The sequence below is a fragment of the Hipposideros armiger genome, unplaced genomic scaffold (assembly GCF_001890085.2).
Source record: "Hipposideros armiger isolate ML-2016 unplaced genomic scaffold, ASM189008v1 scaffold_169, whole genome shotgun sequence".
Taxonomy (NCBI): Eukaryota; Metazoa; Chordata; class Mammalia; order Chiroptera; family Hipposideridae; genus Hipposideros; species Hipposideros armiger.
Window position 1 is genome coordinate 1,284,209 of NW_017731519.1, and position 19,596 is coordinate 1,303,804.

Below are 19,596 nucleotides of genomic sequence, written 5' to 3' on the forward strand. Positions count from 1 at the left end.
ACTAAGTAAACTTGTCTGGAGTCACAGAGATGCTTACTAACAGAGTCTACACTAGAGCCTGGTTATTACTTCAAATCCAGGACTTTCTAGCTCCTTATATCTATGTCGCCTTTGTTATGGAAAGATGCACAGCAGCAAAGCATTTTTTAACTTAAAAAAAATTTGAAATAATTATAGGCACTCAGGAAGTTGCAAAAATAGTACTTACAGTTCTGTGTCACCTTCACCAAGCTTCCCTCCCTGGTGACCTCTCATATAACTGCAGCACAAAATCAAAGCCAGGAAATTGACATTGGTATCTGTTAATTAGACTACAAAACTTTTCTTCATTTAACATATATTTACATATACATATTTGTGTGTGTAGTTCTACAAAGGTCTCACGATTAAGTTAATGAACTTGTTGAAATGATGTTGCTAACCTTTTTTGATATCAGAGGGATTATTCATTATGAATTTGTACCAACTGGACAAACAGTTCACCAAGTTTACTATTTGGAAGTGCTGAAACGGCTGCGTGAAAAAGTTAGACGACCTGAACTTTTCGCCAACAATTCATGGCTCTTGCATCACGATAATGCACCAGCTCACACAGCACTGTCTGTGAGGGAGTTTTTAGCCAGTAAACAAATAACTGTATTGGAACACCCTCCCTACTCACCTACTCAGAATTAACCTTAAACAAAAAGCTTTTGTGGCTTCTTAAGGTCCTTGGAGTTTCTTTGTTTTATTTTCATCCTTCCCTCCCTCCCTCTCTCCCTCCCTCTCTCCCTTCCTCCCTCCCTTCCTTCCTTCTTTTCCTTCTTTCCTTTTTTTTTTTCTTATTGTTTGTTTAGTTATTTTGGCTCTGTGGCCATCTATATTTTATTGTCATTTTTTGCCATTTGTGTCTCAAAATAGTCATCTGACAATCTTTCTTTTGTTATGGTTAAGGACATGACTTGCTTTCTAATGTTGACTTTTAACACATACAGAATCTATGTCTTACTAATAAGATATTTTACATTTTAAATAATTCAAGCGTTGTTAGAATTCAAAAACACAACTGAAAACTGCAGCTGATTATAAACAATCACATATCTATGGACAATAGAGTATTATTTTTCATTCTAAATTATTTACAATTGCCACATTTATTCAGCATTTACAATGTACCAAGCCGTATGTTAACCATATCACATTTATTAACTCATTTTATTTTTTTAAGATTTTTATTAAAACTATAGCTAACATGCAGCATTGTATCAGTTTCAGGTGTACACCATAGTTGTTTGACATTGACAATTGTGAGTTTAAGCTTTGTCAAGAATTCAGGGCTGAAATTCTTTTCGTTCAAAATTTGCTGACTCCCGTTTTTATCAGTATTGAAGGGCTAACGACTCACAAGCCCTTGCCTTGCTCTCAGCCTGAGAGATGTGACGACGATAAGTGAAAACTGGAGTTTTTCAGGTCAGCCTCTACTTACTCAGTGTCTGCTGTGTGCCAGACATTGTATGCTGGGATGACTTCTGTTAAAGGGAGTCAGGAAGGGCATTTTACTCTTTCAGCAACTGGAGTTTGATTTCCTTTATTATCACACTGATATGTGTACACTGGCAGTATGGATGATTGAGTAGAAAAGCTAGAGCCCCACTGTCTTGTCCCTAACCTAGCTGATAACAGATTCAGGACAAGGACCCAAGTTGTCTGCTTTCTAGTACAGTATGAGTCTGAAACCCAAAGAAAGCGAGATGTTTTGTCATTCATTAGTATTTCATAAAGGAAACATTTTTTCACAACTTGAAAAGGTAGTTGGAATTTACATAAACTTTATAAGAAATTTGTCTGTACATTGAGATTCTAGCTAATAACCAAATAATCGAATGTTTACACAATCTCAATTTTTACAAATCAGAATTAAAATGAATGCTAAGCAAATACAAATATACACTTCTGAACTTTGTATAGCTGAGTACATAGAAAATTATCTGGCTATATTTTACTTTCATTTTTAGATTACCTGACAATCACTCCAAGTTGCTAGGTAGCAAAATTATTATAGGACTAGCTCAGAATTTGCTATATTGTAATCAGCCTTCGTGACTGACGACACAGAGGACATGAATGAGTGGGACAGGTTTTTCTCTGCTGCCCCTACCTAGGTAAAGCATATGAAAATCTGTTTTTGTCTGCAGTGAATTCCTACTCCTTGCCAAAGGAACAAGAGATACCATTTATAAAAATATGATCTTTGTGCGCGTTGCTAGGTTACTCAATTTGGAGCCTTTTTCTTTACATAATTATAAGAAATCAGTGATGCAGAGATAAGAAATAAAAAGAGAAAATTGGTAGTGTTAGTAAATGGGAAATTGGTATTATTGCTATCAAGACACTGGATATGGTAAAAAGATTACTAGAAGGGAAAAGATATTTGAATACTAGCCAAGAAAGAATTCCAATTAGTCACAAACTGTAGTAAAGTCCTTCCGACTTTAAACCCCCTATTTTTATGTTTCTAACTTCCTCCGGCATGGGCATTTCAGTGTTGATCCTTAAAATGTTTGTACTGAATGAAATGATAATTTCCCCCAAATTACACACAAAACACTAATCTGCTCCTATTGTGTACTTGAACTTACTACCCTCATCCCTGTGCTGTTTTGTGTCTCACTCAAATTCTCAGCAACTCTAGTACGTATTCATCTCTAATGATATTCCTTACTTCCTGTAAATGAACCCTGAGTTTACCTGGAGAATCTTGTAAATCTCCGTAGCCACTCTTGCATGTGCTCTGTGACATATAGATATGTAAAATATGAAAACCATCTGCCTCTGTCTTCCTGCCAGGTCTGGTCTGTTGGCCATCCGGCCACCTGGTGTCCCCTCCTTTTCTGTTGCTCTGTTGTTGCCCCTTCCGTGTGCAGCAGGCGCCCCCTCCTCCCTGAGCTGCTGCACTCCCACGGGCTTTCTCTCCATTGTCGACCACACCAGGTTCTTTCTGCCTCCGTGCTTTTGTGCTTATTATGTCAACTGGCAGAAATGCCCCTTCCAGATGCTTGGCAGAGCTGCTTCCTCAAGGTTTTCAAATGCCACTTCCTCAGAAAACCCTTCCCTGAGCACTCTATACAAAACTTAGAGCTCCCTGCTGTGTCTACCGCAAGCCTCTGCGCACCTCCTTTCTAGGACTTCCTCATACATACTCCCCTGCTCCCCATAGTAAAACTCTGAAAGTAGGGACACCCTGGGCTCTGAAATATTTGATTGACAAATGATTGAATAAATGAATTTTTTAAAAAAACCAACATCAAGGTCCTGAAGGCTTCCTGGCATTTGCGCTGAATTTGAAAAATGAATTATGAGAAGATAGCAAGGGATAGAAAAAATCAGAGTTTGAGAAGAGAGGTTTGTTGTAAAGCCGGTGCTATAAATAATAAGCTGTGCCATGGAGGTGGGCCTGTGCATGTGTATACTGGGCTGTGAAGGAACTACGGATAAATAAAGCACAAGCTTTGGGGAGCCAGGAAAAACTTTTAATTAGGGGAAGGACATGATAACAATGGCAGTGGTGTGGCGTCTGGTAGATGAGTAAAACAGCGTGCAGTAAATTGCTAAGGATTAAAAAATCTCTACACCCCACTTCCTGTCTTGCTGATTTTTTGCATCATCAGTGACTAAGCCCATTAATACCCCAGAGTGAACCGAATATAAGTCAAAACTAGAGTTGTTTGGTGAACAAATATTTACTGATGCCAACTCTGTGTCAGGTATTGTTCCTCTAATACAATGGGCTGTGAAAACCAGTGTGCATGACGCTTTGCAATGTTGGTTTTGCACACCTAAAATGAGACACAACTTAAAAGATATACCCATTGATACTTAAGCCAGTGAAGACAAAGCTGGCAAATAATTACTGCCTTAAATAGGAGGGAGATGTATTTAATTTAATAAATGGAATCAATTTGGCTAGCAATCAATTACCCTATACAGTATACTATATATTGGAAACAACCACAGATAAGAAATATAACTATTGAAAATGTGTGCTGCTTTTAAGAAACTCTTAAGAGCTGTGTGGAAGCATATGTTGTTTTCTTGTTTGTTTTACTTCTGTCTGATATGTCATTGCTCCCTGGAGATCCAATTTCTCCTTCTGCCTGGACCCATAACCCACTCCAGCTGTAACATCCTTAGATTACTTATGTCACAAGTTATACCTACTTTAGAAACTGGCTGATTTCACTAATTTTGTATTTATTATAAAGCTAGCTGAATTCTCGTGAAATAATTCAGTTAGCAAAGATATCGTTTGCTTTGCACAAAAAGTGGTATATTTCAGTCTTGCAACTATTATTATTGTCATAGAAAAGGAAACCATTTTTTTTTCCTTCTTTGAGATTTGAGTGTTCATAGCTGTTGCTTATTCATAGGGAAAGGGGAGTTGCCATAGCGATCTAACAGCCTCAGGAGGGAATGCGGTCATGGCCTTAAGCATCCGGCAACCCACCCAGTTTGGAGAGCCCCTCTGAAAAGAATTTCCTTATATGGAAATTCTTTGAGTTACTGAAATAAAATAATATAATATAAAATAGTTTAATTTCTATAGCTCTGATTTGTCCATAGGTTTGTTTTGCACACTTATCTTCTATAATGAAAAGCAAAGCATTTATAATAAACAAAGTATATGTGATTTTCTTCAGGAATGAGGTAAAATATATCGCATGTTAATTATCCCAAAAATATGTTCTCAGACACACAAAGCAACCTTTACTCTTTTTCATGTCAGCAATAGAGCTTGAAAACCAATTCAACAAGATGCTGATTAAAATGTTTTTATCAATATTTGGGATTTATAGTGTCCGTGAGTGTTCTTAGGTGGAGGAAACTCATGGCATTATAGAAATCTGCACAAGCCGTGCTGGGTAGAACAAGTGACTTAATACTCACATATAAAACAGTAACATAAACCTGAAATCGGTAGTTCTGAATCTACAGTTGCTCATAGGGCAGCTTGATGTGTGAACACTGTGTTTACAGGACCAAGACCACACATTTGCTCTGCAGCTGTGTTTAACGGTTATCAGTTGGCATGCAGCCCGATTGTTTTGGAGGGAGAATAGACACTTCAGACCCCTTTTGGCAATTCTGAGGTCACTGAAGTACCTGCTGCTGAAGTGAGTCATACAAACTTAATTAGATTTGCTACATAATTAGTATTTGAGGAAACCTAAGGAAAATCCTTGTGGGTTGGTGATTTGTTATGTTAAATATAAGCATGCTCATTTAGGGAACTGGGGATTGAAAATAATGAAATTCTAATGCGTCGTAACCCAGATATATTACACATATATATAATTTTTTAATCAAACTTTTAAAAGTGATACTTTCCTAGGGATGACTGAAATGTTTGTCTCAGACAACTGGGACCTGTATGTTTCCGTGCATGGGGATGGACCCATCTTCTCACAGCCATGTCCACTTGATGACACTTATGTGTGTACAGCTAGCTTTACACCTACAACATGAGAGCCCACAGCTATTTAATAAACACCCCAGTGCTAGCTGTGGAGACTGCCAATAACCACTAATGGAAGTTGGCAAGTACAGCCTGTGACAAGGAGATCCCGTGCCGCACTTAAATTTACATTTTCGTTTAAGATTAATTTAATAGCAATGTCTCATCTGTAGTCTGTTGTTATAATTGAAAACAAGAATTTAATTTTATTCTCAAAAGACATTTCTTTAAATACTCCAGAAGTTTTCTTCTGTAGTTTTAGAGTTTTACAAAGTGAGTTAACCGTGGAGAATTGCTATAAAATATTTACCATGAGGAGAGGATTAAATTTCATATTCCAATTTAAGTTAAGGCTAGGATAAAACTTGTAACCTATGTTTATTTAAAATATTTTTCTAATTTATCAAAACGCTGTCACATTCTTTTCAAATTACTTAGTTACCTAAATTCACCTAGAGTCTATCATAAATGAGGAAATAAATAGATAAGGAAGCAAATTTAATCTCCTGATGAAGCACTTTAATATTTTTTGGGGGGGGTTTTGGGTTTTTTGGTTTTTTTTTACTTTTGGTAGAAGAAACTTTAAGCTTATAGCCTACCATAGGTTGAATGTTCAGTTTTTCCTGAGAATTCACAGCTTCACAACTCAAAATGGCAGCTCATGACCTGCACTCAAGCAAGCTGTTGGTAATGAACTGGAAACAAAGTCCAGTTCATTGGACTTATGCCCACCCTTCCCCTTATTTGCACATCTTCCTCCCAGCAAATCTCTAAAAGAAACAAAACATAAATCCAAGCTTAACCTACTGTAACTCTAATTAAAAAGACCATCTATTCTCCCCAATAACACCCCCAAAAGGGCAGTGAACAGCTCAGGGCCCCTCTTTTTTTGCAGTTTTTACCCCAGCCTCTCCTAGAAAGCTGCACAACAGAGAAAGGGATAGCTAATTCTAGAAATATAGTCAAAGCTTTGTTACTTTAAGTTCTCCTAGTCCATTCCTTCTGAAATGAGAATAAGAAGTCATTTTTTATATGATTGTTCTAAGGCAAGAGTTAGCAAATTCTGACCCATGGGCCAAATTTAGTAAACCCCCACCACACGCACATACACACACACAAGTTTTTGTACAGCCTGCAAGCTATTTCTAGTCTAGCCTACAAGGTAAACAAGAAAACCAGTGATGTGCCAGATTTTAAAAACCTTTTTATTAAAGTTGAGAAAAAATCTTGATTGGGTTTGACAAAAACAGGTGAACAATTCCACTAGTTTTTCTTTCGCAGGTACAATGATAGCAATAGATACAAATATTACCTTGTATCCAAGAAAAACTCTTTGGCCCATTTTGAAATTTTAGATCTTTTCCAGTGCACCCAAGATTAACTAGGAGAGCTGGTAAATACCAACAAAACTGCAAGTACCTGTGTGTCCTGGTCCCTCACTTAAACTTCACAAACCTCAGCTCCTCATTTGTGCCGCCACATAGAGTTGTTGAAAGGGTTGAGACTACTACACAGATAATTACACTTGTTTATTATTCAATAAGAGCATCTCTTTGGTTACTATTTTGAGAATGTCTGGTTTTTCTGTTCTCTGTATGCATGTACGTATTCCTTTTTCTGAACAGGCAGGCATATGGAAAAATACCTTTCTTTTCCTGTTGGCTGCCACGTTATTTCTCACAATACTGGCCAGGATTGTTTGTTTGTGTCCATGTGTGCTCCTGTGCATCATTATGTGTGATATATGAGTATGACATATAGGGGTGCTCCTGTGATTTCTTTGGGGAGTCAGTGCTGTGTGTGTTAGCCTCTGATTCCTAATTGAGGGACCTGATTGAATTAATATAATTCAGCCTCAAGTAAGTAGATAAAAAATAGTAAGTAAATGCTCTGGTCCATCTAAATAAATTATGTGAACATTACCATTTTATGTGAACTATATAAATTTAATTCATCTAAATTTATTATTAAACACTACCTTTGGGCAATTCTGATATTGTATTTTTATGCTTAACTAAAAAGTATCTAGAACTAGGTCCCAGTCCCTAACGACCCCCTCAGTGTGTCTGTGTTTTTAGCAGGCGTATTAGAAATTTGTCCACGCTGAGCATGCAATACAGACTTTGTGAGAATACATGCAGACTTAGGTCCTCTCATCAGCCTACAATTAATCCAATATTAGGAGTAAAAAAAGAGTCATATGCATTTCACCCCCCAATTATCAAATATCTCTCCATTCGTGAAATTCTAACGTGAAAAATGTGTATGCAAATGCATAGACGTTGAACCTGAAAAACTTCTTGGAAATATTAACCAACCTTAAAAGTAGAAACAGATATGTAAGTGCAGTAAAGAGGAAAATATATTTGGGATTCTGATTTTTATTTCAATTGGATAAGACAATAATTACAATTGTTAGATTTGTTTTAATGCATAGGTAAAATCTATCATGTTAGCAAAAGTCGTCCTCCTAAATAATGAGAGCATTTATAAGCCTTTTCTTACTCAGGTTGGAGATTCCTGCCAGAAACTTGTTTGCGTTGTTAATTTGTTCAGTTATTAAACTCTTGGAAGTGCTACTATTACTAGTGGGATCCAATTAAGTTTTTGACCGCATCTTCTTAATAATTGATAATAGCCTGGAAAATTTATTTCTGCTGTGCTTTTTTTTTTTTTAATAAAATTCCAGTGATCTAGTGACAAGAATTAAACTGCTGAAAAATGACTTGGTCTTACTCATTTAGCAAAACCAAGTTTAAAGACTGTTGCTATGACACCCAAGATTAACCTTAAAATAAAGTGTGTTTAATTTCAATAAAAATATAGACACATCTCTTCTGGCATTATGTAGATAAAGTTGATTTTTCCCTTTTCCTTGTCTTTTTTATATTTAGCAAGTTGTTTTAGCACTTTTTAAAGCATTAACTACACATCAACTAGAAATCTAACATTTTTAAAAAGAAGGAAAAAGCAATTAAAAAACACCTCATTTATATTATAACAAAAGAATATCATTTGTAAAATAGCAAATATTTTAGCCATTATTTTTTAATTCAACTTTTCAGAAAGATGGTGCCAGGTAGGGGGAAATCACTCTATTCAAGTAGTTTCATTTTGTAATTAGTCTTGAAACTTAAAGCACAGGTTGCAAAACTGGGAAAGTGACAGATCCTAACAGAAATTTTTTTCGTGCAGGTTCAGTCCCCCAAATTCTAAAAGAATATATTTTCTATGTCATGAGACAAAGGAATCATCAGGTCGGTTTTGCCAGAATTGATTTCTGCCTTCCCAGCACCATTTAGTAGTGTATTAGAATGTTTATATGAAGAATTTTGTGGAAAAACAAGCAGAAAAATTGAATGCTTTGTATGATCATCAAAAGTTGCTCTACAGGAGTATTTTAAATTTCCTGGTGCCAAACCAAGCAAAAATCCTACCTTACAGAGAGCGATTTGTTCATGAGATGAGCCAGTGCTGCAAGTCGCTTATGTTTATCATTATGCATCCACATTCTAAAGAAATTCCACTTGCAAACTTTGGTGCCGTTGATGCTTTCTTCTATAGGAAGAATTTGGAACTATAAAATTTGAGAAGCTTCAGTGGCTGTGGTAATTTGAGAGCATTGCTGTTTTTTCTTTCTCTATTGAATATAAATTGTTTTAACAAAAGCAGTGTAGCCACGGTACATTTTAAATGTCCAAATTTGCACATTGAATAACTCAAACGAAGTTAAACTTTAGGCTTTGAACTTTTAAAACCTCAGAACATCATTGGAGACAGAGTGCAGCAAATAAACAAAATGTGTTTTGCAGGAAGATTTAATGAAGAAGTGATTTTTTTTAGCCATTGTTCAGGTGAAGATGGTGAGGCAGCTTTGGGTTGTCACTCAAGACTGTATCCAGGGGAAATTTTGAAAGCATAACCAGACCCTTACAGATTTTACCTGGAGAACCAAAGTGGTTTGGGTGGGGTGCTAGTTTTACCTTTGTGATTGCTATTTAGTCTTTATGAGAATTAAGATGAGTTAATATTTATAACGTATTTAGTATAGTCTCTGGGCCATAATGAGCACTCTGTACTTTTTACAAAAGTGATTTTAGTTAAGATTATAAATTCTAAAATTGAATTGTCACTTGCTTTTACCTATTTCTGATTTTAAAAAATAGTGAAATTTACAAAACAATCATTTTGAGAAGAAAGCAATTTATATTATGTACTAAATTCTTAATTTTTAATGTTAAATTTTAATATTGAAATTTGTTCTGCTTGTTTCAAGAGTTACAATATCGAGATTCATAGATGATTTTACACTCATGTTTATATTCTGACATGACTATTGAGTTTGAGCCATGAATCATTTCTATGCATATTTTAATATCATGCACCAACTTTGTTTTAGATAGCTAGACTATATTCGGGGAAACCTGTTTAGATCAGAAATGGTATTTCTAACTTCAGAAAATAAAATTCCATTTTAAAAATAGAATTGGAACTTAAATGAAAATACTAATTTACAATTCAGTTTCATTCTTTAGCTGAAACAAATCTTAGAAAACAAAAATTGTACCAAATTGCCAGTAATTTGCATTAAAGGGAAGAAATGGGATTTTAAAAAAAGTCAGCAGACATTGTAGACTTTCCAATGAAATTAATAGAGATCTCAGCTTTTAATTTAGTCAAGATTATGGTTTTACATGGAAGCTTTGCTGAAATAGTTGGGCTTGATTATAATGTTTCAGGTGTTATACAAATCTGGATACAATTATATTATTCATATACTCTTTTGTTTAATTATATTGCCTCAACTGCATTTTAAAAGTGAGAGACCTCATATCAACAAATGTTTGTTGAATGCATCTTGTTTACATGGTATTAGAAAAAAAAACCACATAGCACAAATGTGGGGGAGCATCCTGTTAATTGGGGGGTAGATTAGGGACTCTGCTGTCGAAAGCATTAATTTTGTAGGTCTGTGCTATGTAGAAAATTTGGGGTGTGTGTGTGTATATAAAGCTCTGTTTTAAAAATATGATACATCCTATTTAAACAATTAGCTTAAATGAAAAATTGTTTATTTTACATTAGTCAAGTTGCATTTACTTAGTTCAGTGATGAAATTAATTTGGAGTTGCTGGCATAGTGCCTTCGTAGGTTTCTGTGATTCATTTGCTGAGAAAGTATGATTTACAACACCAGAATCATTTTTTCTCATGTGCCAAAACTCATGTTTTGGTTATGGGCAAGTTTTCATGGCAGATTTAAAACAAATTTAAAACAAATATTCTCTGATAATATTTGGAAACTGGAGGACGTCTAACCTGACATAAATAACAAGGACTAATCAACTTATAATCAAAAGTAAGTTTCTTAAGTTCATAGACTTTAAAGCTGTCAAATATACATCATTTTGATATATTAGTTTAGTTTTTCTCATATTTTTTAAAGTCTAACTCTTGCACTGCTCATTATGACCTTTAGACAACTAATTGTATTTAGAAACAAAACTCCCATTGTTTTATTGTTAATAATAATTGACAAAGACCCAATGGTATTGCATTCAGGTTTAAAACTAAGTACATTCAGCACAATGTGATACATCGATGATGTATTACAGAATTGTACACTTGAAACCTATGTAATTTTACTAACCATTGTCACCCCAATACATTTTAATTAAAAAAAAACTAAGTATGTTCATAAATCATGTAAAATTTTTCTTAATGTTTTTCCTAGAGAAGAAATGATAACTCATCTGTATGTCTTGTTCAGTGCTCATTACATTTATAGCTTGTTATCACCCCTGACCTGAAGCAAAATATATTCTCATAGTTTAAATGTGTTATGGTGGCATGATAACAATTATGTGATATAACTTGGAGTTTTTTGTTTGAAAAATAATTTAAAAATCAGTTTTTGGAGTTATTACTTTGAAAGTAAGTTGTAGAGTGATGTTTTTTATTGTTCCAAGGAAGAACATAAAATTTTGATTTATCAGATAATCATATAGGCAATGTATGTCTATTTTGACTTGTGATGTGCTTCTCATTACAATGTCCTGCTTTTCTGACTTTCCATTAAATGTTTAGAAAAAATTAGTTGAATAGTTCTTCAGGAAAATGAAAGGGATTTCATCAGCCAATATCAGCTATCAGAATGTAGGGACATAATAAAAGACCTAAATTTTTCTCATCTTACTTTAAACTTAATAACTTTCAAACTCAAGATGATATGTATTCTTGCACAGTGGGCTGTATCCAACATTCTGTCATTAGAAGACCTGAAAAAAAATTATCCCAAATTATTCTCAGAAAAAAAAATCTGAGCCTGGAATTGCCTCGAATTTAAAAAAACAAAACCAAAATGATTGCTTTAAAAATGAATCAAATGATATCTTACACTCTTTAGTCTCCACCATGTTTTTTGAAGTGGGTATGCCTTCATTACTTTCAGTTATCTACCAGGCTCTCTTCCTTGTAACCCTTCCGGTAGCTGACTGGCAGGGTACTTTTCTATAGTAGCACTGCATGGAAGTTACATTCTTTTCAGTGGAAATTTTTAAACCATGTCCGGAGCTTTTGACTAGCCACACAAACTGTCATTCCAACCCCAGGAACAGGCAATCAGTGTCCAGGCTCCCTGTTCCCACCAGGGGGCAGCACCCGGCCCTGCCTTATCCTTGAGGCCAGAGTGCCGCCTCATAACCTCAGTGGCTTCCACCCTCCTTCCTCATACTGCACTTAGTATTGGTATTTTCTTAAAAGGCTTAGTTAGTTCCAACAAATGGTAGTTGTTCAGGCTTTGTGCTGTAAGAGATATTATTTATCAGTGTTGAGCGTTTTGTATACCAGAATCTTTTCCACAATGATGACTGGGTCTACCATTTCAAATACCTTGTGTTTATTGTAACTTGGAAAATCTTAAGAGGAAAACAAAAATGTAGCAGTTATTGAGCACTATGATGTGTCAGGCATGAAACTAGGTACATTTCACATGGTAATGCACAATCTAGAAAGACAACTAGGCAAGGTAATAATAGTGTTACAAAACGATAGGATGATAAAATAGCAGAATTTTTAATACTTCTGTTTTGCTATTGAGTAATCAAAAGCTTTGAGAGGTTAAATCACAGTAGAACATAGATTCCCTTCAGACAGTATTCCAAACTCCATGCTGTATCAATTATGTTTTGTAGCTTTGCCATAAAAACAACAAAAAGATTTGTTGAGAATGACTGAAACCACAGTGTGGAATGCCTGAGACGGATTTCAGGGATGTAACTCCTGTGACACGGTGACAGGAGAATTTATGATTGATGTACTTAAAACTTTAATGGGGAAATGGGGTTATGTGTTGAGAGATCTTGAGTGACCCCACAGAAGCCCTAATATGTACACATTTACATACACATACATATAATATACAATCTATTTTACATTCAACAAATAGGAATATTTACAGTACAATTAATTAATTTTTTAAAAAACGATCAATAATTTATTTATCTTAAAACAATAATGGATCATTTTATTTTATTTATTATTATTATTTTTTTTTGGTGCACCGTTCCTAGAAGTACTGCAATACCAGGTCGATGTGTGAAGTGGACGGAGCAAGCTCCTATTCCATCTCCTAATTCCAAAAATCCATTTAATATATTGTCCTCGGATAGAGGATGTATCAGATATTAAACTGATAAGAACAGATACTACACTTGATCTTAGCCAAAAGGCCGAGAAGCAATGGATCATTTTATTTTATTTATTTATTTATTTATTTATTTATTTATTTATTTATTATCGGGGAATTGGGGAAGGGAACAACCAAGTTGTCCTCCAATCTTAGTTGTGGAGGGCACAGGAAGCTCAGCTCTAAGTCTGGTCACACTGTTCAGCTCAAGGTGCTGTGGGCATAGCCACCATCCTATGCGGGAGTGGAACCAGCAGCCTTGTTGTTAAGAGCACATGCTCTATCCCCTGAGCCACCTGGGCGGCAGCTCAGCTCAAAGTGCCGAGTTCAGTCTTTAGTTGTGGGTAGGCGTAGCCCACCATCTCGAACAGGCATCTTTGTTGTTAGGAGCTCGTGCTCTCACCTGCTGAGCCATCCTGCCACCTGTTGGCAGCTCAGCGGCAGCTCAGCTCGGGCACAGTTCACTGGCCCATGTGGGAGTCGAACCAGCACTGCTGTTGCTCAGAGCTCACACACTTGAGGAAGCTCTTAACCAACTGAGCCACTCGGTCGACCCCTGGATCATTTTATTTTTACTTACCCTCTTTTACCTGCTAGAAAATTTACAGGATCTCTGTCCCCTGCAATTTCAACAAGGTACTACTAAATTTGTTTTGTTTTGTTAAAAAAAAATAGGCAAATAATTTGTTTTGCCTATGTCTGTGATTTTTATGATTTGGAATTGTTATTTCACATTGTTTCCTTTTCTGGTTATAATATACATAGCAAGCCAGATTGCTAATAGGAAATAATTTGAGTTATGCTTATTTGAATCATTTAGGATAGCCTGATACCCAGAACCATCTGTTTATTTCTCTGGGTGTTACTTTCATGTTTGTGTGTGCTTTCAGTTTCTTCACATGTATTAGCCTCTACCTTCCATATATATATATATATATATATATATATATATATATATATATATATATATATATATATATATATATATATATGAAAGGGGCTTCCTGGACAGAACTTAACCTATTATACCTCTCGAGGTTCTGTTGTAAAACCTGATCCCAGCCTGCCTTCCATTTCACCATTCTTTTTTATTTGTATTATACTTATTTTGTTGTTGTTATTACGTTCTCAATAGTAGTGCCTCAAAACTGCAGAAGAGTGACTAAGAACATGGGCTTTGTAGTCAGGTTTGAATCTTATTTGGCTATGTATGTAGCTATTTGACCTTGGACAAGTTCCTTCACCTTGGTTTCCTCACCTCTGAAGTGGAATATAATACCTACCTAATGGATTTGTTAAAATGATTAAATGAGATGAAATATAACTCATTTAGCACCATGCCTGCTGTATTATAAGTACTGTTTACTATTCTTATTCACATATTTTAAAAAGAAAACTCTCTTAGTTACAAAAAGACATATCTAGAAGTAAATTCAAATCCCATATATAGAATTCCACACAAGGGTCTTTTGGAAGGACTATCTACTTTATTTCTTCCTAATTTTATGTGGATTACTATTTCTGAGTCAAAAATCATTAAACATGGTTTTTAAAATATGAGCATGCATATGGACTACAAAGAAGAATATGATTAATCTGGATTGTTTTGGAAATTTAGGACATGTGATTGCTATAGTTATGGTGTCATAATGTGGAATACAATGAAGTGAGAGATATACTTTGTAGAGAATTAATGGGTACGTTCATCAATAAACCTGCCCATGAGATTAATATTTCTTTTCCTAAGTGTGTGTGTATTCAGTGTGAAGCAGTTCAGTGGGATGTAATTCTGTACAGCTGCTTGACCCAAACATCTTATTTCTAATTGCTTTAAAAGAAATTTTAACACAAGTTGTGGAAGGAATAATTTAAGTCTCTTTAATATACTTCAGTTATAACAAGGTGTTAAAATTTCAAACTGTTTCAATTGGTCAGGGTATATAACCTTATAAAATTGAATCATAGTCTTCTATATCCTTGAATTATCTTCCATGATTTTTACAATACATTTTATATACTTACACATAGTATGGTATAATCATATAATTCCACATAATTTATAGTAATTGTTTCCAAATTAAGAAAGTACTACATATAAAATCACAAATTTTTGTAACATAAAATAGGAAACTTTATTCACATTAGAAGATAATTCTTCACTTTACTCTTACTTTATTTCAATGCCATTTAATTACAAAACTAATACTGTGCCATAAAAACTCTAACAATACTTATGAAATAAGAAGTGGAGTCCTTCCCCACCTCATTGCCACACTCAGCCTCAAAGAATAATCACTGTTTGCAGTTCAAGTGTGACCTTGCTAACCTTTTTCTATGACGGTGCAAACATATAGATTTTTCCTATAAAGATTCTCATTCTTGAGGAATTAGAAACATTGCTATTTGGGGGGAAAAAATTAGTTTGATAATTTTAGTCATTATGCTAAAAGGAATGATTTTCACACTGACAGATCATTTTGTGGTAGGCAGCTTTCTAGGGTACTAGCTCTAAAGAAAAATATTTTATAACAAGTGCAAAATCAAAGGCACTTAGTGAAATATTTTGCCCTTGATGTTCTGTATTTTTCAGTGCCCATGGTTAGCTTGTTTATGAAGAATGCAGTATTCAGGGAAGATGGCAAAACAGCCCATGTGAACTAAAGTAATAAAACTGAGTTAACCCTAAATTGACCCCTTTAAAATTACTTGTTGCAATCAAGAAACAGCCCACTCAATCTTTCATCTCTTTTGAGCTTATTAGTGGTGGAATTTGTTAGGTGACTCTTTAAACCTATGTATTCAAGGTTCTCAAGTTGTTCATGATTTTCTGTTGCTAGGAAAACCAACACTTACTTATTTGGTGTTGGGTATTGTAAGTCACAGTGGTTATTGGGGGCAGGGAGAGGTGTATAAATGTTCAGCTGGTGCCCTTTGCTAATCTGCCCTATTCCTGGGCCCTTTCTGCCCTAATATACTTGTCACGAGAAGCAATATGCACGGAGGTTAGGACTGAGTATCAGGCATCAGGTTTCCTTCAAGTAAAAATTTCCGTTCAAATGAAAATTTAAAAACACAATTAGTAAAATATTTAAGAAAATGTGAACCTCTTCAAGTTCTTTATGAAGCAAGGTAATACATAAAGTGGGTATATATAAAAAAACACACACAGAGGTTTTATTTCAGGTAATAGCTGTAAATGGGAAAATTAATATCATCTTCCTCAGAAAAGTTGAATCACATATCTCTTTTTAGATTTTTTTAACTCTTTAAAAATTTATTTTCTTAATTGAAATTGTCACCTGAATAACATTTCCTCCCTCCCCCAAAGACGACTTATTACAGAATTTTTCTATAGTTGATATGTTACATGTTTACACCAGATGGCTAGGCCTCGTGAAGTTCATAGCCTCTCAGGGGAGACAGATAATCGGGCTGCTACCGTGGAGTGTGCTTGGTACAGTGGTGTGGGGGCTCAGGGCAGAAGCCCTTCCTTTGTCCTGGGTGGTGTAGGGTTGGCTAGGTGTCAAGAACGGCTTCCTGCGGAGGTGACTCCTAAGGTTATACGTGAGAGATGCGTACAGATCAGTCAGACAGAGACCAGTGGGGCTTGGGGAATCACTGGCCATGGGACCGAAGGCATCTAAAAAAAGCCTGGTTATGAGAGAAACCAGGACACAGTCACGTCGTTGGGACACAGGCTGGCTGCGGAGAATAATTACAAATATTTATTATGAAAGCAATATATGTTTATGGTATATAAAATTTGAAAAATACAGGAAACAAAAGAAAACATGTACCACCACTAATTTCAAGCTGCAGAGCTTACTGTGAACATTTTGTTGTGATTTTCCTTACATTTGTATTTGTAGGTCAGCATGTTTGGTATAATCCCGATTTGGTTTAAACAATAGCTGTGTATGTGGGCATAAAATACGTATACATATATGAAAATATTTTAAATAAAACTTGGATCATACCAAACATGCTACTTGTTACCTGTTTTTTTTAACCTGCTTTTTTTCACATTATAATATACTTAATTATTTTAATGCCCTTAGATGCTATTGTATTTTAAGTTGAAATATTTAATCTCAGCAAATAAAAAGACATCTTAAAGTTAATCATCTGTCTTCTTCCCTGCAGGAAGAATGCTTCCTGAACCTGGAGGCTCCTATATCAAGAGTATGTGGGTATGATACACCGTTTCCTCACATTTTTGAGCCATTCTACATCCCAGACAAATGGAAGTGCTATGATGCCCTTCGAAAAATGATCAAGTATTGACCACAGAGGTAAGTCTGCGTTGTATTTTGAGAAAGCTAGTGTGTGTCCCCGACGATAATGTCCTGTTACTCAAGGAACAGTGGGCATCAATGTGTTGTATTTTGGTAAGTGGCAACTTTCAGAACAAAATGTAGGTTTCCGGGAAAAAAAAATTAAATTTATAATATATTTTTGTTTAATAGAAACATGTGAAGCATATGTATTCTCTGATTGCTGTAATTTCTAAAACAGATGCATGCATTTGTTAACATTAAATAAGCACTAGCTGAGGATGCGCTCTGCTGTGGTGTGATTGCAAATACACCTCACCCTGTTGTTCGAACTTATACCCTCATTTCTGTATATTTTTATTAGCTATTCAAACTCCCCATTAATAGGGGTAATATCTGTTATTTCAAATGACCCTTCAAGCACCATTAATTTGGACGCCAGCAATTTCGATTACATGGTAACCTATAAGATTCTGAAGTTGGAATTTATATTATCTGAAAAATAAGTTTGTTAAGCAGGAAATCTATTAATTGTGGATAAGGGACATTTTTACTTAAAAAAAATATCCAGCACCACCATCATTTCCGGAATCTTTTTGGCAAGTGAGTGGTTTTAAATTGTGGATAATAAATTATGTTTACTCATTCCAGTTTCTAAGTTGTGCTTGTATGCCCCTTCAGCAGTGTTAGTCTAGCAACAATGAATACCATTAAAAACCGTTAAGTTCTTTTTAAGGGTTTTAATGCTATGGAAGTTGCTGTCACCGACACACTGATTTTATCTTTGGCATTTTTGAAATGGTTCAAAATGCATAGATAGGATCAATTGCTTTATATGTTATTATGTAGGTTGTCCAAAATTATAATCATACATTTTGAAGAACCACGATCTTTCAAAGGGAAAGGGAGAATAATAACACAGCCATATTTTTTTAAAGATAAGAAGTGCTATATTCTTTAATTCTGTGTATGGATCGTAGAACTAGCTCACCTAAAACCAGAGAGAGATTGACCTTTAAATTTGTGCAGATAGAGAAAATAATGCCCCTTTTTCTCCCCTGCTTCTGCCACTCTGAGCCCCACACTTTTTGTAGTTCTATTCTGAGGATGTTGTTAATGATGGAAGTCAGGGCCATTAGTCCACATGTGCCGCTATTCTCTCAGACAAGCAGAGGTAGATGCTGTATTTCTGATGTCCACTTAATGTCTGTGAAAGTAACTGGCTTCTACAATAAGTCACACTTAGGACAGGTTAGGCGATTTCCTCTTTGTGTTGTCCATCTTGTCCCTTTCCAAGGACCATCCATAATGGAGAGTCAAGGTTAAGAACGTGTGGCCGTATGACTTGTTGTTATTTTTAACATAAAGTTTAGGTGCTGGTTTTAAATTTGAACGTGTATTCTTTTTAAACATAAATAAATATTTAAACCTATCAAGAAAACAGGTTTTCTGTACTAAAAGTTAAATATGGCATTAAAGAAAGTTGTCATGAGAAAAATCTGTATTTAATTCATGATTGCAAGAATGTCTATAATTGTTATTGATTTCTTTTGCAGAAAAGCTGGAAGATTGACTAGATACGGAAATATTTTTCTGAATTTTTTATATTTCCTCAGACTTATCTCTTCTTGAAAATAGAATTTTTATGAAATGAATCATGATGGATATTGGCTGAAAAATTATAAATTAGCTATTGTATTAACTCATGAATTGATGATTTCCATTCAGAGTGTTTCAGATTAACTTTTTAAAATGTTCCATATAATAGTCTTATAAATTCCACTTAATTACATTTGTAAATATTGGGTGTGGGATAGTATTCAATAAAGCAAAATCAGATTATCTTCAGGTTGTGTGTCCTTTTTTTTCCATTAGTAAAAAGAATTTTTGTTGCAGAGTAATAGATTAACTTGTTAATTAGATCTGAGTAAAAAATGGAATGTTTAGAAATACTGCATTTTCAACTTTATTGTATTTGGTTTAGTTGTTTATGGCCAAGGTGGTTGTATGTTGATAAAACTTCTGGAGTGTTCTTCCTCATTCTCCACTCTTGTTTCAACAAGGTATACTGATTCGACATACATGCTTTTTCCCCCGAGTATGGTGGGTAGGATCATCCTTGCTGCCCCTTTTCCTAATTTGGGG

At 35.0% G+C, this 19,596-nt stretch overlaps 1 protein-coding gene across 1 annotated transcript in view; it reads left to right on the top strand.

Annotated features, from left to right (window-relative positions):
* Nucleotides 1-19,299, top strand: part of BCKDHB (branched chain keto acid dehydrogenase E1 subunit beta) — a 183,712-nt gene extending 164,413 nt beyond the window's left edge. The window contains exons 10-11 of the mRNA XM_019651917.1: nucleotides 17,321-17,469; nucleotides 19,008-19,299. Of these exons, the coding sequence (XP_019507462.1) occupies nucleotides 17,321-17,461 (141 nt within the window). The 3' untranslated portion in view covers nucleotides 17,462-17,469; nucleotides 19,008-19,299. The remainder of the gene's footprint in view (nucleotides 1-17,320; nucleotides 17,470-19,007) is intronic.
* The last annotated feature ends 297 nt before the right edge of the window (nucleotides 19,300-19,596 follow it).